Source organism: Pseudophryne corroboree, chromosome 3 (genome assembly GCF_028390025.1).
Source record: "Pseudophryne corroboree isolate aPseCor3 chromosome 3, aPseCor3.hap2, whole genome shotgun sequence".
In the NCBI taxonomy this organism is placed as follows: domain Eukaryota; kingdom Metazoa; phylum Chordata; class Amphibia; order Anura; family Myobatrachidae; genus Pseudophryne; species Pseudophryne corroboree.
Window position 1 is genome coordinate 741,325,881 of NC_086446.1, and position 26,030 is coordinate 741,351,910.

At 46.5% G+C, this 26,030-nt stretch overlaps 1 protein-coding gene across 5 annotated transcripts in view; it reads right to left on the bottom strand.

The window, feature by feature from the left end:
- CNNM1 (cyclin and CBS domain divalent metal cation transport mediator 1) overlaps positions 1-26,030 on the bottom strand; it is a 232,253-nt gene that overhangs the window by 89,527 nt on the left and 116,696 nt on the right. For 4 of the 5 annotated variants that reach the window (XR_010244057.1, XM_063962274.1, XM_063962273.1 and 1 more), the window contains exons 5-6: positions 13,950-14,049; positions 13,749-13,787 (exon numbers count right to left, since the gene is read on the bottom strand). Coding sequence is in view for 4 of the 5 variants with exons in the window: in XM_063962274.1 (XP_063818344.1) it covers positions 13,749-13,787; positions 13,950-14,049 (139 nt within the window). In the remaining variant the exon portion in view is untranslated. The remainder of the gene's footprint in view (positions 1-13,748; positions 13,788-13,949; positions 14,050-26,030) is intronic. The other variant, XM_063962275.1, reaches the window with a different exon arrangement.

Below are 26,030 nucleotides of genomic sequence, written 5' to 3' on the forward strand. Positions count from 1 at the left end.
AGTATAACACCTGCATGTGTGTATATACTTTTTTGGATATTTTCCATCCTCCTATCTGATGGATCTTTAAGTGCGGCCGTCTCAGGAGAGGGTAACGCCACTTGTTTAGATAAGCGTGTTAGCGCCTTGTCCACCCTAGGAGGTGTTTCCCAGCGCTCCCTAACCTCTGGCGGGAAAAGGTATAATGCCAATAATTTCTTTGAAATTATCAGCTTTTTATCAGGGGCAACCCACGCTTCATTACACACGTCATTTAGTTCTTCTGATTCAGGAAAAACTATAGGTAGTTTTTTCATACCCCACATAATACCCTGTTTAGTGGTACCTGTAGTATCAGCTAAATGTAACGCCTCCTTCATTGCCAAAATCATATAACGTGTGGCCCTACTGGAAAATACGGTTGATTCGTCACCGTCACCACTGGAGTCATCGCCTGTGTCTGGGTCTGTGTCGACCGACTGAGGCAAAGGGCGTTTCACAGCCCCTGACGGTGTTTGAGTCGCCTGGACAGGCACTAATTGATTGTCCGGCCGTCTCATGTCGTCAAACGACTGCTTTAGCGTGTTGACACTATCCCGTAGTTCCATAAATAAAGGCATCCATTCTGGTGTCGACCCCCTAGGAGGTGACATCCCCATATTTGGCAATTGCTCCGCCTCCACACCAATATCGTCCTCATACATGTCGACACACACGTACCGACACACAGCAGACACACAGGGAATGCTCCTAATGAAGACAGGACCCACTAGCCCTTTGGGGAGACAGAGGGAGAGTTTGCCAGCACACACCAAAAGCGCTATATATATATCAGGGATAGCCTTATAATAAGTGCTCCCCTATAGCTGCTTTGTTATATAAAAATATCGCCATAAATTTGCCCCCCCTCTCTGTTTTACCCTGTTTCTGTAGTGCAGTGCAGGGGAGAGACCTGGGAGCCGTCCTGACCAGCGGAGCTGTGAGAGGAAATGGCGCCGTGTGCTGAGGAGATAGGCCCCGCCCCTTTTCCGGCGGGCTCGTCTCCCGCTATTTTGAGAAATCAGGCAGGGGTTAAATATCTCCATATAGCCTCTAGGGCTATATGTGAGGTATTTTTAGCCTTTATAGGTACTCATTTTTCCTCCCAGGGCGCCCCCCTCCCAGCGCCCTGCACCCTCAGTGACTGCCGTGTGAAGTGTGCTGAGAGGAAAATGGCGCACAGCTGCAGTGCTGTGCGCTACCTTTAGAAGACTGCAGGAGTCTTCAGCCGCCGATTCTGGACCTCTTCTGTCTTCAGCATCTGCAAGGGGGCCGGCGGCGCGGCTCCGGTGACCATCCAGGCTGTACCTGTGATCGTCCCTCTGGAGCTTGATGTCCAGTAGCCAAGAAGCCAATCCATCCTGCACGCAGGTGAGTTGACTCCTTCTCCCCTCAGTCCCTCGCTGCAGTGATCCTGTTGCCAGCAGGAATCACTGTAACATAAAAAACCTAGCTAAACTTTCTCTAAGCAGCTCTTTAGGAGAGCCACCTAGATTGCACCCTTCTCGGCCGGGCACAAAAATCTAACTGGAGTCTGGAGGGGGGTCATAGGGGGAGGAGCCAGTGCACACCACCTGATCGGAAAAGCTTTACTTTTTGTGCCCTGTCTCCTGCGGAGCCGCTATTCCCCATGGTCCTTTCAGGAACCCCAGCATCCACTAGGACGATAGAGAAAATGCTATTAAAATAGACAACCCTCAACTAGCAGACATCTACTCAGAGACAGATCTGTTGTAGTCAAGTGAAAAGGAAACCTGTCCCAATAAAAAAGGTTTGCTGTGTGACGCCTCGCACACTTTCGAATGTCAAGGGACTCCTAAGTTGTAGTTTCATACCAGTGTCACAGGTGTGAAGTCACAGATTCTACCTCAATCAAAAGAAGGTTGAGGTAAAGGATAAACATTATCCTCATGGACCACAACAGGGATGCCATGGCAGCCATAACATCTGCGAACACCTGAATGGCCACAGCCAGACCAAAAAACAGGCAAAAAGGAAGAAAGAAAAATAAAATTGGAAAATGTGGCACCAAACTGCAAATCTAAGGAGACAGGGGTGAGCCACCCGTATTGACATATGCAGACAAGTATCCTTCATATTCCTGAATTCCAGGAGCTCAGCACGTTCCAAGTGGTTAATAACAGATCTCTACAATTGAAGGAACAGTTTGGTAACTTGACCAAAAACGGGTTTGACTTAAAAGATCCCCACCACCTTTGGCCTTTTTAACTGGGACATATAATTTTCCAGAAAGATGGTAGTAAAAAGACATATGGGTGAAATTCTAAGATCAAAGATATATGCCTGAGCTCTGATCAGCCAGGTATGTAATGAATTAAAACACTGATCCCTGAAGGGAACATTTGGGTTCCCACCACAGCCACTGCCGGGTGTTCTGAAAACCTATCATGTTGACAAACTGTCATGCACTACTTGGTGGACCATGTCTGTTTTTCTCTATTCTATACTCACAGACAGGTAAAGAACTACAGTACTTTTCAAGACACAAGTGGCTTTCCTCTATCAGCAGCATTATGAACATTTATAGTCAGGAAATACATTTTCCAACACTTTACCAGAATAAGACGTCACCAGAAAAAAAACTAAATTCCAGAGTCTTCTTAAGCCCTGAATACGACTCCCACGTTCTGAGGAAAAGGGTTGTCGAGCAAAAATCAAAGTCAAAATTTTAGCCCAAAAAGACTAGCATCCACAGTCACATCCATCAACTATTCAGATGCCTCTCAGGTTTGCTTAGTGAGACTCACTATTTCTGACCTATGGCTCCCTGACTGTAAATCCCCAAGAAGTGTCTTTGATCACTTTTCTACAGCCTTTAGAACAAGCTAAGCACCTGTAGATGCAAAAATATTTCCAATCTCTGCAATTCTGAAGGGCTGCAGCATTTGGGATCAGGATAGTGGTGGACCTCAGAAAACAGCGCTTTAGGAGCATCTATCTTAGGTTGATTTTTCAATTGCTGTATTCATTTTGGCCAGAGAATAAGGCATCAGCAGAGGATAAAGTTTGTGTTTAGTCCATCCCCACAGCATAAAGATTCCAACTGTGGTGACAAAGTCAAGGAAGCAAACAGATCCTTCTTCCTCCTACACAGCATACTGCTAGGATAAGCTGACTCGCAGCTGTCCTGTAGAACTGCCTGCATTAATAATAATAATAATAATTTTATTTATGTAGCGCTCTTTCTCCAATAGGACTCAAGGCGCTTAACAGATACATAGCATAATATAGTACAGAAAATAATGAAGTACATTTTCATAAAATACAGAAGCATGAAGATACTAAAAGGGACATTATGGAAATGCTTGAGTAAACAGGAAAGTCTTGAGTCTAGTTTTGAAGGATTCTATAGTTGGGGCCTCTCGCACTGTGCGTGGAAGTGAGTTCCATAGAGTCGGAGCCGCATGACTAAAAGCTCGACCCCCAGATGAATTACGGTAGAATCTAGGTACTGCTAAAAGTCCTTCATCTACAGATCGCAGTAATCGAGTGGGGCAGTATGTGGTCAGAAGCTGTTTCAGGTACCTTGGGCCTTGGTCATGTAATGCTTTGAAACTCAGTAAGCCAATCTTGAAAATGATTCGCCATCTTACAGGCAGCCAGTGAAGGGAGTAGAGGATGGGTGTTATGTGGCTAGAACGGTGCTGGTTGGTTAACAGCCTGGCAGCTGTGTTTTGCACCAGCTGTAAGCGTTGCAATTCTTTTGCTGGTAGACCAAGGTAGAGGGCATTACAGTAGTCTAATCGAGATGATACAAATGCATGTATGACTTTTGGCATATCATCTGAGGGAATTAAGTGCTTGATTATGGCTATGTTCCTCAGGTGAAAGAATGAGGATTTGATTGTGGCTGATATCTGATGTTTAAGTGTCAAGCCACCATCCAGGACAACGCCAAGATTCCGCACACGATCACTGGTCTGTAATTCTGAATCCCCGAGTGTAAGTCCAGTTGGTTGGCTATGCTGCAGTCTTGTCCTTTGATGTAGCGGTCGTATCATAAGGACCTCTGTTTTATCCGGGTTCAGTCGCAGCCAACTGGCACTCATCCACTCCTGTAGCTCAGCTAGACAGCCATTTAGGGTTGCTATTGGGTTATCAGTGCCCAGAGCAAAGGACAAGTACAGTTGTGTATCATCTGCATAGCAGTGGTAGACCAGGCCATGGCGCCTGATTATTTCGCCCAATGGGAGTATGTATACTGCAAAAAGCATGGGGGATAGTATAGAACCTTGTGGGACACCACATGGCAATGGCACTGGTGGTGATGAGTATAATCCAGACGATACTCTCTGTGACCTGCCTGTGAGAAATGATTTGAACCAGCTTAGGACTATGCCATCCAGACCACAGAAATGTATCAGTCGCTCAATCAGAAGCCCATGGTCCACGGTATCAAATGCTGCCGAGAGATCCAGAAGGATTAATATTGAACAGTCACCTCTGTCTCTTGATCATTTAACACACACACCAGGGCTGTTTCAGTGCTATGTTTTCTCCTGAATCCTGATTGAAATGGATCATAAATATCATGGGTTGTCAGGCGGGTTTCCAGTTGATTTGCAACCACTTTCTCAATAACCTGTCCTAGGAAAGGAAGGTTTGATACCGGTCTGTAGTTGGTCATGCAGTCGGGATCTAAATTAGGTTTTTTAAGAAGCGGTCTAACAATTGCTTCCTTTAGGGGTCCAGGAAAAATGCCTGTCTGCAAAGAGCATTGAACAATTTTTGCAAAGACAGTACCAATTATATCCATACAACCTATTAGAAGCTTGGTTGAGGCTGGGTCCAGATCACAGGTGGTGGGACGCAAAATCCGAGCAATTTCAGCAGTGTCCTTTACATCCACTGGGTCAAAGCTGGTCCATGAAGGCAGGTAGCTTATATTGGCAAACTTTGTAGTTTGGCACTCCTTTGATGGCACTGTGGAGATTCCAGCCCGGATGGTGGATATTTTATCTGCAAAGAAGTTTGCAAACTCGTTGCATCTTGCCTGGGAGAGGGTCTCATCAGTCTGCAGGCATGCTGGCTTGCAAAGCATCTCCACTGTGCGGAACATACTGTACAGCTAATACCGTCTTTGTGGAGTTCTCACAAAGGTGTGATGAAGTCTGACTCTTCCAATACATCACCCACTTTCTGGGAGAAATACTCAGTATCAGACCATCCACAAATCAGTACTTAGGCTTGAAGATTTTTAAAGTGCCCATACCATATATGGAGGCCCTATATCCTCATACTTCCAATATCACTCAAATGATCAGAGAAAAGAACATAAAGTATAAAATGGTTAAAATATTCTCACAAAATACAGTATATGCACGATCAATGAAGAATTCACCTATCAGCTTGACAGATGAATTCGCAACAAGCCAATTATCAGTGGGTACGTAGTACGACAAGCCCTATGTCACACGCCATAGGCGGCGTTCACCGCGCTTAACCCTGCGTGCCTGCTGGTCTGTGTTGCGGCCTCCGCCTTCGTTGGTCCACGGGCTCCGGCGCCTGGCTGGCGCGGCTCCTGGCGGTTCTCCAGGGCAGGGGCGCCGCCATGACACCCGGCATCACGTGGGCGGGGAGCAGGTGACATCATCAGACTGTTCCGCCAATCCAGCGGAGGCGGGAGATTCAAAGGCAGACGCCGGGCAGCGCCTCGGCGCCTGAGTATCGTCTTTTCCCCTGAAGTGGATGCCAGTGCTTCTGTCCTCGGCGGATCTCTCTGCAGCATACCCCAGTGTCTCCGGCATTTCCAGGTGTCAGTTGTTGCACAGCTTCCAGCGTCCCCAGCCGCTGCTGGGTTCCACTGCGCTCTAGTCACCAGTGCTTCTTGGAGTCAGCGTGGGCTGCAGGTTAAACGTCGCTCTCAAGTTATACAAGTCCTCAGTGCCTTTAACCCTCGCTCTCCAGTTATACAAGTCCTCAGTGTCTTTAGCCACCGCTCTCAAGTTCTTCACATCATCAGTGTCTTTAACCACCGCTCTCAAGTTCTTCAAATCATCAGTGTCTTTAACCACCGCTCTCAAGTTCTTCAAATTATCAGAGTCTTAACCACCGCTCTCAAGTTCTTCAAATCATCAGTGTCTTTTAACCACCGCTCTCAAGTTCTTCAGTCACCAATATCTTTTACCATCACTCACAAGTACTTCTTGGACATTTCTCCATACGCTCCTTCTCTGTTATGTGACATTGTGTTGCTCTCTTCCTGCAATAAAGTTCTTCAATATTTTCACCAAGCTTTTCTGTAAGAGTCCTGTATGAGGAAGACCTATATCAAGCCATCCCTGTTCCGACCCAACTGTGGTTCCTCTCCCCTACCATCGGGAGATCCCTCGAGTTCACAACACCCCCAACCTAGGTCAGTGACAGTATACTCAGGCCTCATGGACCCGGGGGATCGGAGCCCAGAGGCAAGTACCATCCAGGACTTGATTTCTCGAGTACAAAGTCAGGAAGCAGCACAGGGCCAGGTGATGCATTATCTCCAGGAATTATCTGGCCGGCTGGATCAAATTCAGACTTCTCTGGCTTCAGTAGTACCGGCCCCAGCTCCAGTACCCGCTCCAGTGGTTGGCTCTAGTAATATTCCATTCTTCTCTGGAACCAGGTCACGCCTTCCGCTCCCTACTCCTTCTCGCTATAATGGGAATCCAAAGAATTGCCGTGGTTTTCTCAATCAGTGCAAGGTACATTTTGAACTGCTTTCACATAACTTCCCTACTGAACGGTCCAAGGTGGCATACATTATTTCTTTGCTCGAGGGTTCAGCATTGGATTGGGTGTCTCCGTTATGGGAGCGATCTGATCCATTGGTTTCTAGTTACACCAATTTCATTACGTCATTCCGGAGGATCTTTGATGAACCCGGCAGGACGACCGCTGCCTCTGCAGACTTGCTTCGTGTCCGACAAGGCTCTTGTTCAGTGGGACAGTATGTGATTAATTTTCAGACCATAGCCTCAGAACTGCGCTGGAATAATGATGCCCTTCGGGCTGCCTTTTGGAACGGGCTCTCCGATCGTCTAAAGGACGAGTTGGTCACTAGAGATTTGCCGGATTCTTTAGAACAGTTGATCTCGCTCTGTGTAAAGGTGGATCTTCGCATGCAGGAACGAGGTGGCGAACGTTGTCGGTCAGATCTATCAAGGGTCCGATCTCTTCCGTCTAAGCAAACGATTATTCCAAGTCCTGATGAACCCATGCAGATTAATCGATCCCGGCTGTCCCCAGAAGAACGTCAGCGTCGTCATGAGGGTAGACTCTGCCTCTACTGTGGAGCCGCGGATCACTTTCTCAAGTTTTGCAAGTCTCGCCCGGGAAACGGGCAGTCCTAGCTTGTTCCGGAGGAGTCGAGCTAGGAGTTTCTTCTAAACCTTCTCCGCCAGTGGACTGTTTACTCTCCGTGTCTCTGTTCTCCGAGTCAATAGCCAAACCCGTTAAGGCTCTGCTGGACTCAGGGGCTGCAGGGAATTTTATTTCCCTTTCCTGTGCCCAGGATCTGGGTTGTCAGCTACGGTCGGTCGAACGACCTGTTACGTTGACTGCTATCAATGGTACCCAAATTTCTAACGGTCTGATTTCAAGTTGTACAGTACAAATCAAACTGCAAGTGGGAGCTCTGCATCAAGAACACCTAGAGTTCCTAGTGATTCGGGAGATGCCCCACGATCTGGTTCTTGGCCTTCCTTGGCTTAAACTTCACAACCCTCACGTCGACTGGAGTGCGACACAAATAACATCTTGGAGTTCTTTTTGTCATTCAAATTGTCTCACCCCAGTCTATCCGCTCCGAGTATCTTCCAAGTCAGATGAAGGGCTCATTCCGGAGGTCTATCGGGAGTTTTCTGACGTGTTCTCGGAGCAAGCGGCCGATCAGCTACCACCGCATAGACCCTGGGCCCCATTGAGCTCATTCCGGGGAAAATGCCACCTCGGGGTCGCACTTATCCCTTATCATTGCCCGAGACCCAAGCTATGTCGGACTATATCAAGTCTAATCTACAGAAAGGATTCATCCGCCCCTCTACTTCTCCGGCGAAGGCGGGTTTCTTTTTTGTGAAGAAGAAGGACGCAGGGCTGAGACCATGTATTGACTATCGTGGTCTAAATGATGTCACCATTAAGAATAAGTATCCTTTGCCGCTCATTACGGAGCTTTTTGATAGAGTTCGCGGAGCCCGAGTTTTCACCAAGCTTGATTTAAGGGGAGCTAATAATTTGATACGTATCCGACAGGGGGACCAATGGAAGACGGCCTTCAATACCAGGGACGGGCATTACGAGTATCTGGTAATGCCGTTTGGCCTCAGCAACGCCCCTGCCGTCTTCCAGGGATTCATTAACGAAGTCTTTCGGGATATGCTATACCTAAGTGTAGTGGTATATTTGGATGACATTCTGATATTTTCTAAAAATCTCACAGAGCACAGAATACAGGTCAAAGAGGTACTTCTTCGATTGCGAGAGAATCATCTTTATGGCAAGATTTCCAAATGTACTTTTGAGGTTCCTTCTATTCCATTTCTTGGTTACATAATTTCGGGCACGGAGCTTCGTATGGATCCAGAGAAACTCACTGCCATCCGGGACTGGACTCAGCCTCTTTCCTTGAAAGCGGTACAATGATTTCTGGGCTTTGCAAATTACTACCGGAAATTCATAAAGGGATTCTCTACCATCGTGGCACCCATTACTGCCCTAACCAAGAAGGGTTCTGACCCAAGTCATTGGACCTCCGAAGCTGTAGCAGCATTCGCTCAGTTAAAGGCAGCCTTTATGTCCGCTCCAGTCCTTCAACAACCAAATTTTTCAAAACCATTCTTCTTGGAGGTTGATGCTTCCTCGGTAGGCATAGGTGCCGTGCTTTCGCAGTACGCTCCAGATGGTAAGTTACATCCATGTGGTTTCCATTCTCGCAAATTCTCTCCTGCGGAATAGAATTACACCATTGGAGACAAAGATCTTTTGGCAATAAAATCTGCCTTGGAGGAATGGAGATATCTTTTGGAAGGTGCTAAACACCTAATTACAATTTTCACTGATCATAAGAATTTGCTGTACCTCAAGACGGCCCAGTGCTTGAATCCCCGTCAAGCTAGATGGGCGCTCTTCTTTACCCGGTTTTCGTTTGTTATTAAGTACCGGGCTGGGACTTTTAACACCAGGGCTGATGCTTTATCCCGTTCTTTAACAGCTTCGGATGAGGAGAATTCCGTTGAGAAGGCTTTGATTCTCAGTCCAGTTTCTATGTCAGCGGCTCCCACCGCTTTAGGTCCTCCTCCTGGGAGAATGTCTGTGCCAGCGAAATTACGACCAAGGTTGTTGCAGTGGGCTCATGTTTCCAAGTTTTCCGGTCATCCTGGAGTTCAAAAGATGTGGGAGTTTCTACGAAGGTCTTACTGGTGGGACACTATGAAGAAGGATATTCAAGATTATGTCAACTCATGTCCTCAGTGTGCTCAGCACAAAATTCCTCGTTTGCCTCCTGCGGGGTTATTGCATCCACTGTCCATTCCTCAGAGGCCTTGGACCCATATCTCTATGGACTTTGTCACCGAATTGCCCCTCTCCAAGGGTCACAATACTGTCTGGGTAATTATCGACCGTTTCTCTAAGATGGCACATTTTGTACCTTTGACTGGGTTACCATCAGCTCCCAAGTTGGCTTTGTTATTTATCCGAGAACATTTACGCCTGCACGGCTTACCTCAGGAAATCGTCTCTGACCGGGGGGTACAATTCACTGCAAGATTCTGGAGAGCTCTCTGTACGCCTTACAAATAAAACTCAAGTTTTCATCCGCTTACCATCCACAAACCAATGGGCAAACTGAACGCGTCAATCAAGATTTAGAGACTTTTCTCCGTGTTTATCTTTCTCCTTCGCAAGCTGATTGGGTGGATCTGTTGCCATGGGCCGAGTTTGCCCATAATCATCTGTACCACTCTTCGACTGGTGAGTCCCCATTTTTCATTAATTATGGGTTCCATCCTCAAGTTCCTGAATTACCCATTTGTCCTCCGGAGGAGGTTCCTGCTGCAGCCTCTACTTTTCGGCACTTCAGCTAAATTTGGAGTCGAGTTCATGCTAATCTCAAGAGAGTTTCCGGCCGCTATAAGTATTTTGCGGATAGGAAGCGACGAGCAGCTCCCCAATACAAGGTTGGTGACAGGGTATGGCTTTCCACCCGCAACCTCCGGTTAAGGGTGCCCAATATGAAGTTCGCCCCAAAGTTTATTGGTCCTTACCCCGTGTTACAAGTCCTGAACCCGGTTGTCTGCAAATTGGGATTGCCTTCCCACCTCCGGATACCAAACTCCTTTCATGTTTCTCTTCTTCGCCCCCTTATTTTAAACCGGTTCCATTCAAAGTCCCCAAGGCCAACCTCTGCAGAGTCTGAAGCAGGAACGGACTTTGAAATCAAAGCTATTCTTGACTCTCGTTATCTTCACAAGAATCTACAGTATTTGGTGGAGTGGAACGGTTTTGGCCCCGAGGAGAGGAGCTGGGTCAAGGCTACTGAAGTTATGGCTCCCCGACTGGTGCGGGTTTTCCATTCCAGACATCCAACAAAACCTGGAAAGTGTCCAGGGGCCACTCCTGGAGGAGAGGGTACTGTCACACACCATAGGCGGCGTTCACCGCGCTTACCCCTGCGTGCCTGCTGGTCTGTGTTGCGGCCTCCGCCTTCGTTGGTCCACGGGCTCCGGCGCCTGGCTGGCGCGGCTCCCGGCGGTTCTCCAGGGCAGGGGCGCCGCCATGACACCCGGCATCACGTGGGCGGGGAGCAGGTGACATCATCAGACTGTTCCGACCAATCCAGAGGAGGCGGGAGATTCAAAGGCAGACGCCGGGCAGCGCCTCGGCGCCTGAGTATCGTCTTTTCCCCTGAAGTGGATGCCAGCGATTCTGTCCTCGGCGGATCTCTCTGCAGCATACCCCAGTGTCTCCGGCATTTCCAGGTGTCAGTTGTTGCACAGCTTCCAGCGTCTCCAGCCGCTGCTGGGTTCCAGTGCGCTCTAGTCACCAGTGCTTCTTGGAGTCAGCGTGGGCTGCAGGTTAAACGTCGCTCTCAAGTTATACAAGTCCTCAGTGTCTTTAACCCTCGCTCTCAAGTTATACAAGTCCTCAGTGTCTTTAACCACCGCTCTCAAGTTCTTCACATCATCAGTGTCTTTAACCACCGCTCTCAAGTTCTTCAAATCATCAGTGTTTTTAACCACCGCTCTCAAGTTCTTCAAATCAGTGTCTCTAACCACCGCTCTCAAGTTCTTCAAATCATCAGTGTCTTTAACCACCGCTCTCAAGTTCTTCAAATAATCAGTGTCTCTAACCACCGCTCTCAAGTTCTTCAAATCATCAGTGTCTTTAACCACCGCTCTCAAGTTCTTCAAATCATCAGTGTCTTCAACCACCGCTCTCAAGTTCTTCAAATCATCAGTGTCTTTAACCACCGCTCTCAAGTTCTTCAAATTATCAGAGTCTTAACCACCGCTCTCAAGTTCTTCAAATCATCAGTGTCTTTTAACCACCGCTCTCAAGTTCTTCAGTCACCAATATCTTTTACCATCACTCACAAGTACTTCCTGGACATTTCTCCATACGCTCCTTCTCTGTTATGTGACATTGTGTTGCTCTCTTCCTGCAATACAGTTCTTCAATATTTTCACCAAGCTTTTCTGTAAGAGTCCTGTATGAGGAAGACCTATATCAAGCCATCCCTGTTCCGACCCAACTGTGGTTCCTCTCGCCTACCATCGGGAGATCCCCCGAGTTCACAACACCCCCAACCTAGGTCAATGACACCCTAATTATCAGTGTGTATGTGCACTGTGCACCCACAATTGAATAGCCTTCTGACAGGAATATATATGTCTCTGTGATTGTCTACATGTTTGTAATAACGCAAACATGCTCTACGTCAGGCTGCCCCTCCCTAACCCCAACATGCAATCCAAAGACAAGAATGCGCAGGTGTCAGATGCAAACAAATCTTGTAAGTCGAGATGCAAGCAAATCAAAATAAATCTGACACAGCATCAGCCCCATAATGGACACCCATTAATGATCTTGAAGCTATTTTAATCCCAAGATATTTTCAGGCAAGAACTAAAGATCTGTGAAGTGGATGGATAGAGTCCCATAATGTGGTTTTATTTTAAAATGACCTTGATATAAAGCCTTAGTCATGCAGCCAACTACAGCCATGTGAAGTAAGAGACTGATTAAAAAGGAAGGATACTTTAATCTTTGTTCTACAACCACAATACTCAAAAGCTGTACCTACAGATGTAGCCATGCCCATCTATCCTTAATGTGGCGTGAATTGCGAAAAACTATTCGCATTACGTTTCCCTGTGCCTTATCGCAGCGTGGAGTATTCAGTAGCAATGTAAAGAAGTGTGAGACTGCGGATGTATCTGCATACGAAATGCTATGTTACAGTGTTTCCTGGAAATCACTGTAAAGTAGCATTTCGTATGCAGATACAGCTGCACACAGAATATAGGCATGTCATTTTAATCAGCAGAAGCTGCCTGTGCATCCTATTTGCACAGAGATGCATATTAGGTATTGCTGGTTATGTGCGTCGGCATTCAATGCAAGCAGATCTTTTTCTGTGCTGTCATTCTTAGTTAAAGTGTGTGGTCACTTTATACAGCTATCCTGGGGCCTAGCGTTCATTTGTAAGGCATGTTAGCATTGTGTGAGCACACTGCATAAATTGATGAACGGCGCTTGCTGAACAATGTGTACTGCACAAGTCGCAGTGTGTAATAAAATAAGACTTGCAATGTATAACATACAGTATATCCAGTATAAAATTGATAACACAAAAGTATTCTAAATTAGCTTTCAAAACATCTTGTTCTTTGCGCAAATCAAACCCTTGCTCACGGGCATGGTAGCCATCGGCGATACCACTATGCCAAGAGGGCCACGGGGACAGATGACTGACACCTGCAATGACATAGTGATGTTGCTCAATGTAATATATTTTTTTCTAGTGCTGTGTGTCCCAACTCTATCACTGATTGTATGAGCTGTGTAGAACTCTGAACTGTGCTTTTCTTTGTGTGCTTTGGAGACGCTGAGCAAATCTTTTTCTGTGTTCACATTTCTACTTAATGGCCCTCATTCCGAGTTGATCGCTCGCTAGCTGCTTTTAGCAGCCGTGCAAACGCTAAGCCGCCACCCTCTGGGAGTGTATCTTAGCTTAGCAGAAGTGCGAACGAAAGGTTCGCAGCGCTGCTACAAAAAAAGATTGTGCAGTTTCAGAGTAGCTCGAGACCTACTCCTAGCTTGTGATCACTTCAGACTATTTAGTTCCTGTTTTGACGTCACAAACACGCCCTGCGTTCGCCCAGCCACGCCTACGTTTTTCCAGCCACTCCTGCGTTTTTATCTGGCACGCCTGCGTTTTTTCACACACTCCCCGAAAACGGTCAGTTACCACCCAGAAACACCCACTTTCTGTCAATCACTCTGCGGCCAGCAGTGCGACTGAAAAGCATTGCTAGAGCTTGTGTAAAATTGCATCGGCTTTTGTGAAAATACGACGCGCGTGCGCAATGAGCCGCATACGCATGCGCAGAAGTGCCAATTTTTAGCCTGATCGCTGCGCTGCGAACGAAAGCAGCTAGCGATCAACTCGGAATGAGGGCCAATGTACGGATCATTTTATAAAGTACACCAGGGGAGTGTTTACTTGCCACTGGGTGCCTGCCGTTCCGGTGATTTCGTACTCCGCCCTGCAGTATTACAAAAAGAATTCCTGTATTTACTGTGCAATGGCCCGCTTGTCAGAGTTAACTACATTGTACAGTATTCTGTAGTGCCATATCCATCCGCTGCTATTCATCTACATCTGTATTACTAGGTGTAACTAAGAAAATAAAGGTTAAAGGTCATACCAGAGGAAACTGTTGTCATGATAGCAGGCACTCCATAAAATGTAAATGCCCCATTCTCAAAACGTAATCCCTCTTTGCCAACTTCTACTTCCACTTTACCCTGGGGAGGAAGAGAACAAAGACTCCTGTGACAATTTAACCTATGTGAGGTACATTTTATGCAGTATTAGTAATCAGTTAGTACAAAAAGAAATGTTATATAGTGAATGTTCTCCTTAGATAAATGTAATGATCTAAATGAACTGTGCAGTCGACCTACATTGGGAGAATATGAAATATGAAGTTGTAATCACGCGATTTTAGACCTGCGTTAAATCCTTTAGACAAAGAAAAGAATTGAAAGCAAGTATAAAAATCCCATTTTCACTTTCATCCTTAGGATACTGGAGCACTGGGGATGTCCTAAAGCTGCCATCATAAGAGAGTATGGGGATCATTCCGAGTTGATCGTAATGTAGCACAGCTACGATCATCTTTCCGGACATGCGGGGGGATGCCCAGCACGGGGCTAGTCCTCCCCGCATGTCAGTCCGGCCCCCCTCGCAGAAGTGCAAAGGCATCGCACAGCGGCGATGTCTTTGCACTTCAGGAGTAACTCCCGGCCAGCACAGCTTTAGCGTGCTGGCCGGGAGCTACTCCTCGCTCCCTGGCCCGCAGCAGCTGTGTATGACGTCACGCAGCCACTGCGGCCCGCCCCCCCCCGTTCGGTCCGGCCACGCCTGCGTTGGCTGGACCGCGCCTACGAAACGGCGGCCAAACGACGCCATTTCGCCCCCTCCCACCCATCGATCGCCTCTGCCTGTCAATCAGGCAGAGGCGATCGATGTCCTGCTACGGCCTTCGGCCGTCCCGCATGCATAGGTGCATTACAGCGCTGGCGCAGCAGGGACCCGTTTGCTCTGCTGCGTTAAAACGCAGCGAGCGAACGGGTCGGAATGACCCCCTATGGCCAGATGTTGCAGCACCATCTTTCCAAAACTGGCAAACATGTACCTAAAACTGTTGAATCTGTAAAACTTGGTGTACGAGGCTGCCGGTTCAACTGCTCAGCCAAAACCCTGTAATGCAAAAGGAGACACTCAATGATCCAGTACAATGAGTCATCACCTTTCTAGAAACAGACTGTCCTGCTCCTAATTATACACGGTGATTCAAAAGTCGCATTACACCCTTTTGTTTCAAAAACTGTGCAGGTAATGGGAAAACTGAATACTCCAGTTAGGTATGCGTGAGGTGGGCTATCTTTTAGGGTATGTACCGAACATGGGCACCATCTTGAAATTGGCCATCTTGAATCTAACAGTGTTTCAAAATGGATAGGGGGTCGAGTAACATGTAAAACAACAACATAATTTGCTGAAAAGTTTATTGCTGCAAACAGATTTGAAATAGCAGTTATGGTTCAAAAGTTACAACACTTATTTTGTTGCAGGTAACTGAAGATGGATGTACTCGGAGAAAGATTTTATGGTGAGTAAAAAAATCCTCATTTCTCCTTCATCAATCTGGGGGACGCTACGAACTTACAAATGGGATAACCCAAAGCAAGCTAATAAGAGGAGGGAGAAGCGGACAGCAACGCCGCCTGCAAAATTTGACGCCCAACAGAGGCAGTCGCCATACCAAAAGTATGGAAACAGTAGAATTTTGTGAAGTTATGCACAGACGACCAGGTCACCGCTCTGCAAAGTTTCTCAACAGAAGCACCCACGCGAACAGCCCAGGAGGCACCTACAGCTCTAGTTGAATGAGCCTGTAGTGATGGTGTAATGGTTAGCCTTATTGCCTCACAGCACTGAAGTCATGGGTCCTATTCCCACCATGGCCCTAACTGTGTGGAGTTTGTATATTCTCTCCGTACTTGCGTGGGTTTCCTCTGGGTACTCCGGTTTCCTCCCACAATCCAAAAATATACAAGTAAGTAAATTGGATCCCAACAAAAGTAACTCTAGTGTGAATGTGTGTGCGTGTACATGTGGTAGGGAAAATAGATTGTAAGCTCCACTGGGGCAGGGACTGATGTGAATGCCCAAATATTCTCTGTAAAGCACTGCGGAATATGTGTGCACTATATAAATAACTGGTAATAAATAATAGTGGGTCTAGAACTGGAACAGCAGACGAAACATAACTTTGCCGAATAGCCGGTGTGACCCAACGAGCCACTGTATTCTTAGAGGCCGGCCAAGCATGCTTGGGCGCGCCAACAAGAACCAACAACGTGTCCGTACGGTGAATGGCCACTGTACGAGAAATATAAATACGCAAAGCCCGAACAACATCTAACAAAGCCAAGTGACTATTTGCAGATAAATCCTGACCAAAGGCAGGAAGTACAATGTCTTGATTAAGATGAAAAGCAGAAACTACTTTTGGTAGAAAAGAAGGCTTAGGTATATTCAATTAGGGTCGAAAACTGCTGTCTGTCGAAAAGACGGCAGTTTTCGACTTTTTAAGGTCAAATAATGATTCGACCTATTCAGACCCATCAGTTTTTATTCGACAAGTCGTGGAATTTGACTTGTCGAATAGTACGTGAATTGGCGGTATAGCTGCCGATTCACGTACTTTTGAGTGAAACGGGGCCAAATTCGACAGGATTTGGCCCTGTTTCCGACCATCTCAGTCCGACATAAAAAGAATGTCGGACTGAGATGTGGGAACCAGAGGAGAGGGGAAGGGGAGCCGCGGGGAGACGGGGGACAGCCGCAGGGCATACAGGGGAGAGAAGCGCTACAGCACAGCGCTGCAGCAGGATGTCTCACAGCCGCGCCGCTCACGGCAGCGGCCACCCAGCTCCAGCAAGTGAGGTCACCGGGTGGACACTGCCGTGAGGACGGGCGGCTGTGAGACAACCTCCTGCAGCGCTGCTGTAACGCTGCTCTCCTCCGTCTGCCCGCGGCTGTCCCCGCTGGTCTCCCCGCGGCTCCCCCCTTTTTAAAAGTCGAATTGAGATGAGATTGAATAGGGGTTGTCGGATCCATTCCGACAAATGCATGTCGGAATGGATCCGACCCTAATAGAATATACCCCTTAGTACGCAAAACCACCTGATCATCATGGAAAACTAAAAAGGGTGGTCTGCAAGAAAGGGCTGCCAGTTCGGAAACACGCCGAGCTGATGTGATAGCCAACAGAAAAAAACAACTTAAGGGTAAGAAATCGCAATTCAACAGAGTCCAGAGGCTCAAAAGAAGGTTTCTGAAGAGCTGTAAGGACCAAATTTAAATCCCAAGGAGGGACCGAAGGAACATAGGGAGGTTGAATTCTCAGAACCCCCTGGAGAAAGGTGTGAACCTCCGGAAGCATAGCCAACCGTTTCTGAAAAAGAACAGATAAGGCCAAAACCTGTCCTTTAAGAGATGAGAGCTGAAGTCCCTTAGTCAGACCATCTTGAAGAAAGGATAGGAGACGTGACAATCAAAAAACACTAGGCATAACCTTTCTTTTTTCACACCAAGCAATGTACTGTAGATACGCCATACTCTGTGATAAATTCGAGAAGTGATCGGCTTCCTAACCTGAAGCATAGTCTTCACCACAGAACAAGAGAAACCCTTTGCTCTTAAGATGCGGGATTCAAGAACCATGCCGTCAAAGCCAGACAAGGTAAATCGTGGTGGCGACAAGGTCCTTGAAGCAGAAGATCCGGGTGCAGCAGTAGGCGGTAAGGAGCCTCGGTTACCATGTTGTAAAGAAGCATGTACCACTGGCATCGTGGCCAATCTGGCGCTATGAGATTGACTGGGAGACCTTCTTGACGAACCCGTTGAAGTAGACGCGGAATGAGAGGAAATGGCGGAAACACATATCCAAGACGAAACCTCCAAGGAGTGGTTATGGCATCGACTAGAAATGCCTGAGGATCCAGGGATCGAGACCCTCACAGATGCAGTTTCCTGTTGAGACGAGCGTCCATGAGGTCGATGTCGGGATTTCCCTACCAAGCCACGAGTGCGAGAAACATCTCCTGATGAAGTTCCCTACTCTCCTGGATGAACTGTGTGGCGACTTAGGAAATCCGCTTCCCAGTTCTCCACTCCCGGGATGTTGAAAGCAGAGATGACCGGAACCCAGCACTCCACCCATGGCTCTCCAACTCCTCGTGCCGCCTTGTTTGTTGCTATATGCAACTACGGTGGCATTGTCCGACTGAATGCGAATCAGATGGCCCTGGACAAGAGGCTGCACCTGAAGCAGGGCATATTGGATTGCTCTAAATTCCAGAATGTTGATCTGGAGAGACGACTCCTGACCACTCCAGAGGCCTTGGAAATGATGAGAGTGAAACACCGCCCCTTAACCCATGAGGCTGGCGTCTGTGGTAATCACCATCCAAGACCAAATTGTGAAGGGAGCACCCCTGGACAGAGTGGAGCTCCAAAGCCACCAAAGGAGAGACTGTCGAGTCTGAACCAACAGAGGAAGAAGCTGTGTGTCTAGATTTGATCCCGTTCTCGACCAATATCTGAGAATCTGAGCCTGAAGAGGTCGAGCATGGAACCTGGCGTACGGCACTGCCTCAAACACTGCCACCATTTTGCCTAACACCTGCAAGCACCTGAGGACCGAGACCCGAGGTAATTGTAACAGCGGTTGTATTCTGGATTGCAGATCCTGCACCTTGTCCTGGGGTAGGAACACTTTATGATTCCTGGTGTCGAACAGGAGACCTAGGAATATCTTTCTCTGAGAAGGTAGGAGAGATGATTTCGGAAGATTCACTATCCACCAAAAGAACCGAAGTGTCCACTGTGAGTTGTAAGTGTTGTTGAAGGAGCAACTCTGATTGCGGTGACCTGGTGACATAGAAACATAGAAACATAGAATTTGTCGGCAGATAAGAACCACTTGGCCCATCTAGTCTGCCCCTTATTTTTTTTATTTTTTATTTTTTATTTTATATTATTTTTTATCACTAACCTTATTTGATCCTTATTTCTTTGTAAGGATATCCTTATGTCTATCCCATGCATGTTTAAATTGCTCTACTGTCTTAGCCTCTACCACCTCTGATGGGAGGCTATTCCACTTGTCCACTACCCTTTCTGTGAAATAATTTTTCCGCAAATTTCCCCTGAACCTCCCCCCCCTCCAGTCTCAGTGCATGTCCTCGTGTCCTATTGCTTCTCTTCATTTGGAGAATGTTTCCCTCCTGGACTTTGTTAAAACCCTTCATATATTTGAAAGTTTCTATCATGTCCCCCCTTTCCCTTCTCTGCTCCAAACTATACATATTGAGATTTCTTAGTCTTTCTGGGTATATTTTGTGATGTAGGCCATGCACCATTTTAGTTGCCCTCCTTTGTACAGTTTCTAATGTATTAATATCCTTTTGAAGATATGGCCTCCAGAACTGAATACAGTATTCTAGATGAGGCCGTACTAATGACCTATACAGTGGCATTATTACTTCTTTCTTTCTGCTGCTGATTCCTCTCCCAATGCAGCCAAGCATCTGACTAGCCTTCCTCATTGCCTTGTTACATTGCGTACCTGCTTTTAAGTCATCTGAAATAGTGACTCCTAGATCCCTTTCCTCCTCAGTAGTTTCCAGTATAGTGCCATTAATACTGTATTTAGCGACGTGACGTCTCAGTACTGCAACTATGTGAGCCATGATCTTTGTGAACACTCGTGGTGCCGTGGACAGGTCGACTGGGAGAGCCCGAAATTGAAATTCCAATGGCCTACCGTAAACCTTAAGTGTTGATGACCTTTCCAAATGGGGCTATGTATGTATGTCTATGGAGGCCAAATACTCCCCCGTCTTCATGGAGCTGATGATGGACCGAATGGATTCCATCTTGAATTTTTCCACCAAAAAGATACGGATTTAGACACTTTAGGTTGAGAATTGGTCGAAACAAACTGTCCGTTTTGCTTACGAGAAAAAGACTGGAGTAAAAGCCCTGACCCTGTTGATGTCTGGGAACTGGAAGAACTATTCCATTCTCTAAAAGCGAGGAAACTGCTTCAATGAGAGCCTGTCTTCTGATAGCATCGCAAGGAAGGGGGGTGATGAAAAATCGATTGGGAGGTGGTTACTCGAGGTCGACAATATAACCTCGAGAAAGGACCCCAATCACCCAACGATCTGGGTTCGACTGAAGCCACTTTTCCCTGAATTGAAGTAGGCAGGCCCCGACCACCAGCGATCCCTCCGGAAGCCTGGAACCGTCATGCGGTAGTCTTACCAGTGGGTTTGACAGCAGGTCTACGGGTTCCCTGAGTTCCTCTACCTCTGAAAGCCCTTCTGTGTGGGAATCTATAAAAATTCTGAAAGGACTGGAAACTTCCTTTGCCCTGGGTACGAAAGGACCGAAACCTCGTTGGTTTCGTTTTTTGAGCAGCAACTGGAAGAAATATACGTTATGGTAAGAACTAACCGTTGATAATGTAATTTCTCTTATGTCCACAGGTATCCACAGGATAACATTGGGATATTGTCGAGCGACAGCGAAAATGGCACCAACACGATCACGAGCTTTCTGGCCTCCCAGGATGCATTGGGGCCTCCACTATATAGTCCCGCCCACTGACTCAGTCAGATCAGTTCTTTCCACAGCGATTTTAGGCAGGAACATCAGGCAGAGACCTGTTTAGGCGATAAGAACACACATGCACACCCTTCCATACAAGAAGGAAGAGGTTTTAGTGATTGTCTAGAGCCTCAAATCAGATGCGTCAGGGTGGGATCCCTGTGGATACCTGTGGACATAAGAGAAATCACGTTATCAACGGTAAGTTCTTACCATAACGTATATTTCTCTGGCTGGGTCCACAGGATTATCCACAGGATAACATTGGGATTCCCAAAGCCATTTTAGTGGTGGGGACGCTCCTGATTGCACATGAGGACCTTTTGCCCGAAGTCTGCGTCATGAGAGGCAAAAGTATCCAAGGCATAATGTCTAATGAATGTATTTATGGAAGACCATGTGGCTGCCCTACATATCTGTTCTGCTGAAGAACCCTGTTGTGCTGCCCAAGAAGGACCTACCTTACGTGTAGAGTGTGCAGAGACATTAGCCGGAATAGGGAGATCTGCATGAGAATAAGCTTCTGATATTACCATTCGGAGCCATCTCGCCAGCATCTGTTTACTAGCAGGCCATCCTCTTCTATGGAATCCGTAGAGGATGAAGAGAGAATCTGTTTTCCTGATGGCACTAGTACGATCTATGTAGATTCTTAAAGCCCGGACCACGTCCAGCGACGCTTCTCCCGCAGATAGTCCCGATACCTGAAAAGCTGGGACTACAATCTCTTCATTCAGGTGAAACTTTGATACCACCTTTGGAAGATAGCTAGATCTCGTTCTGAGAACTGCTCTGTCTGGAAAAAAAACTTAGGAAAGGAGACTTACATGATAATGCTCCTAAATCTAACACTCTTCTGGCTGACGCCATTGCCAGTAAAAAAAGAACTTTAACCGTTAACCACTTAAGATCTGCTCTCTCAAGTGGTTCAAACAGAGAACCCTGGAGAAATTTAAGAACTAAATTCAAATCCCAGGGAGCTGCAGGAGGAACCAATGGAGGTTGAATATGTACTACTCCTTGAAAAAACGTACGTACATCCTGTAAATCAGCAATCTTCTGCTGAAACCATACAGTTAACGCTGAGACTTGAGCCCTCAAGGAAGCAACTTTCAACCCTTTATCCAATCCTTGATAAAGCCCTATACGTGGAGAAACGCGTTGGAAGGGTGCAGTCGGGTGGATCACATACTTTCTTCTCTTGTGGTTGGAATTGTGCTTCACATCTTGCTGGTCAGTGCCGTTCTCGGCCGGCGGCCAAAACCAGTGTCACTTTTTCCACCCCTGAGTTGTATATGTTAGATCCCCCTGTCATTGTTTTATTTTGTTTTAATAAATAGTATTTCATTTACATCACCACTCCCATGTTCATCTTTGGAGCAGTCTATAAAGAAACCGCTACGTGAGGATCAGCGCCTGATTCAGAGTGAGTAACGGTACGCATCCATTATCACGATATATCCATACAGTCAGGATAAAAGATACCTTTATGTGCGGAGTTCTATCTTGTCCATTGTGAGTGGGGTAAGCCATCCAGGCTTAGCTGATTCATCATTGTCTGAGAGAATAATTTAATACTGACGTTTAAAGACTTACTACACTATGATGGTTTATTTCATTTTTCATTGCATATCATCGTGAGACATTGTGCGGATTAGAAGAATCTTCCACATTCCAACAGGAGGCGCCCATTGAATTTGGATTCTTCTATCATATATATGGACATTAAGTATATATTTTTCATGTGAAACCATACTTAGCGCCTTTATTTGAGTATTTGCTTTTTTCACTTTATCCAATCCTGCCTGAAGGAAATCCAAAATCCTAGCTACTTTAAAAGATCTCGGATTGAAATTTTTTCCAGTACACCAATGAATATAGGCTTGCCATATTCTATGATACACACGGGCCGAAGAAGGCTTTCTTGCTCTAAGCATAGTTTGGATTACTTGTTTCATAAATCCTTTAGCCTCTAGGATAGAGGTTTCAACAGCCACGCCGTCAAAGATAGGCGATCCAGATGACTGTGACAACAAGGACCCTGCATTAGCAGATCTGGACGTTGAGGGAGCAGTATCGGTGCTTCCACGGACATTCTCAACAGATCTGTGTACCAATGCCTTCTTGGCCAAGCTGGAGCTATTAGAATGATTGCTCCTTTTGCCTGTTTTATCTTTCTCATTACTCTGGGTAACAGAGATATTGGAGGGAACAGATATGCCAGCTGAAACCTCCATTCTAATGACAGTGCGTCTACCAGGACCGCTCCTGGGTCCCTCGTTCTTGATCCGTACCTCGGAACTTTGTTGTTTAGACGAGACGCCATAAGGTCTATCTCCGGTAGACCCCATCTGTTCACCAGTGTCTGAAACACTTCTGGGTGTAGTGCCCATTCGGTTTCCTGAATAGTGTGCCGACTGAGAAAATCCGCTTCCCAATTTAGTACACCCGGGACAAATACTGCTGACAATGCCGGGAGATGGAGTTCTGCCCATTTTAGAATGGGAGTTACTTCCTCCATCAATCTCTTGCTGTGAGTTCCTCCTTGATGATTGAGGTATGCTACTGCCGTCGCATTGTCTGAGCGGATCTGGACTGGTCTTCCTTGTAGATTGTACTTTGCCTGAACCAGAGCCAAGTAAATGGCTCTTATTTCTAACAGATTTATTGGCAGGCGACTTTCCCTTGCGGTCCATTTTCCTTGGAACGATAAGCTTCCGAGTACCGCCCCCCAGCCCTGCAGGCTGGCATCTGTTGTCAGGACTTGCCACTCTTTTATCCAAAGGGTCTCCCCTTGTTTAAATGGTCTGTCTGTAGCCACCACGCTAGAGACCTTTTTACGTTTACTGGAATCTTTATCATCTGCTTCTTTATCGTCTGATGATTTCCGTTCCATTTGGTCAGAATAAGGTGCTGCAACGGTCTGGAGTGGAATTGCGCATATTGCACCATGTCGAAGGTTGATACCATCAAACCCAACAGTCGCATTACTGCATGGACTGACATTGTCTGGGCCTGCAACGCTTCCTGAGCCATGACCTGCACCTTGACTATCTTTTTCTCTGGTAAGAGAACCTTCTGTAGGTTTGAATCCAATATGGCTCCCAAATGAACCATCCGCTGTGACGGATTCAGGGACGACTTTTCCCAATTTATGAGCCACCCGTGTCTCTGTAAACAAACTATCGTCTGTTGAAGATGGCTCAACAGTAAATCTTGCGACTGTGCCAAGATTAACAGGTCGTCTAGGTATGGGAATATTCTTATCCCCTGTTTGCGCAGACAAGCTGCCATAACCACCATGATCTTGGTAAACACCCTGTGTGCTGTAGCTAGCCCGAAAGGCAGAGCTTGGAACTGGAAATGTTCCTGGAGGATGGCAAACCTTAGGTAACACTGATGCGACAGTGCTATAGACACATGCAGGTAAGCATCCCGTACATCCAGAGATACCATGTAATCTCCCGGTTCCATAGCCAACATTATGGAGCGTAACGTCTCCATGTGGAACTTCGGGATCCATATGTATCTGTTCAGCATTTTCAGATTTAGAATTGGTCGATATGACCCATTTGGCTTCTGAATTAGAAATAGATTGGAGTAAAACCCCTGTCCCCTTTGTGATGGAGGTACTGGGACAATCACACCTGACTGCAGTAATTTTTGGACTGCTTCTTGCAGGGCATTGGCCTTCGACTCTATACGAGACAGGCTGGTGCAAAAAAATCTTTGAGGAGGCTGCCTCCTGAATGGGAACCCATACCCCTGAGATACTACCTTCTGCACCCAAGCATCTGCTGTTGACTGTTGCCATATGTGTGCAAAACGATGGAGTCGGCCCCCAACCCTGGAATCCTCCAGGCGGAGGCCCGTCTCTTCAGGCTGACGGTTTCTGTTCAGGTTTGGAAGCTGGCTTTTTGCTAGCCCACTGCTTCCTACCCCTGGATTTAAACTGGGGTTGCTTAGGCTCCTCTTTAGCTTTCGCTTTGCCAACGAAATTAGCGACATTTTAAACCCTTGGACTTAGGGTTATAAGCAGCCGGAAATCTGACCTTTTTCGATTCAGCCTCTGATTCTAGGATATCCGATAAGGATTTTCCAAATAATATATTACCGACAAAAGGCAATGCTTCCAATTCTTTCTTGGATTCCGCATCTGCCTTCCAGGTACGTAGCCAAACTGCTCTGCGAGTGACTACTGTCAAGGCTGAAGCTTTAGAAGCAACTGTACCTACATCAATTGCTGCTTCTTCCAAATACTGGGCAGATTGTCTTAAACGGCAAAAACGATCCTCTTGCTCCCTAGTAGGAGAAGGGATGTCATTCTCTAGTTCCTCTATCCATTTGCCCATTGCCTTTGCTACCCAGGCCGAAGCCATAGCAGGTCTTACCACTGCTCCTACTAGAGAAAAAATATTTTTCAACAGGCTCTCTACCCTTCTGTCTGTGACATCATTCAATGAGGTAGATGACAGTGGTAAAGCAGATTTATGCACGAGTCGCAGAACATGTGCATCTACTTTTGGAGGAACTTCTCTCTTCGAACAATCCACAGCAGGAAATGGATAATAAGAATCCCATCTCTTAGGAATCTTATACTTTTTACTGGGCACTGCCCAAGACTCATCCATCATTTCCGTCAGCTCATCTGACGCTGGGAATTCAGCTTTCACTGATTTTGTTCGGTTAAATACAGGTGCTTTAGCTTTCAACACTGTCTTGGCTGGCTCTTCCAACGAGAGAACAGCCTTCACAGCATTAATAAGTTCAGCTACATCCTCTGAACTAAAGCTCTGCGACTGATCATCAAACGGAGTTGAATCTATTGTATCATCATCATCCGATGTATCATCTTGTGTAGTCTGCCACACAGACGTATCTGTCTTAGTCTTACCTGTCCTCTGGTTGCTTGTAGAGGCTACTGGAACCAAACCATAGGAAGGGAGCTGCATGTATGGGTTCATAGTTTAACCTAACCCTTGAGGTGGTGCTACCGGAGCTAACCTGTCCGCTATTGAAGACAGAGTCTTTGCAAACATATTCCATGGTGGCTCTGTTGGTGGTTAAACCAACTCCTGTTTCTTACTTCGCTGAAAAGCGAAACAGTTTGCACACAACCCCTCATAAGTGACCAATTGATTCATATCAATTACCCCTGACTTACAAGATAAGCATGTTAGGGCTGTAGGAGTGCTTGATAAATTCTCCTCATCACTTTTGCCGCTCAAAGACATGGTATTAACCTGTTATTGACTACACAATTTGTGACTGAAAATCACCCTATATGTCAGTATATAGAGTTGAGATCAATCTGACCACAGTGCACCTGATTTGGGGGTCAGAACAGGACTGACATTACACAGAAAAGTCAGCACACATACTAGCAGTCAGTCACATGTTCAAGCATTAGACATTGCCATATGAGAATACAACCTCCATAACAACTTATACATAAGTAGGAAAATTGTACTTCTGTTTTAAACTGGTTCTTTTTTCAACATAGCATGCAGAAAACACAGTAATATACAGGTCTCATATG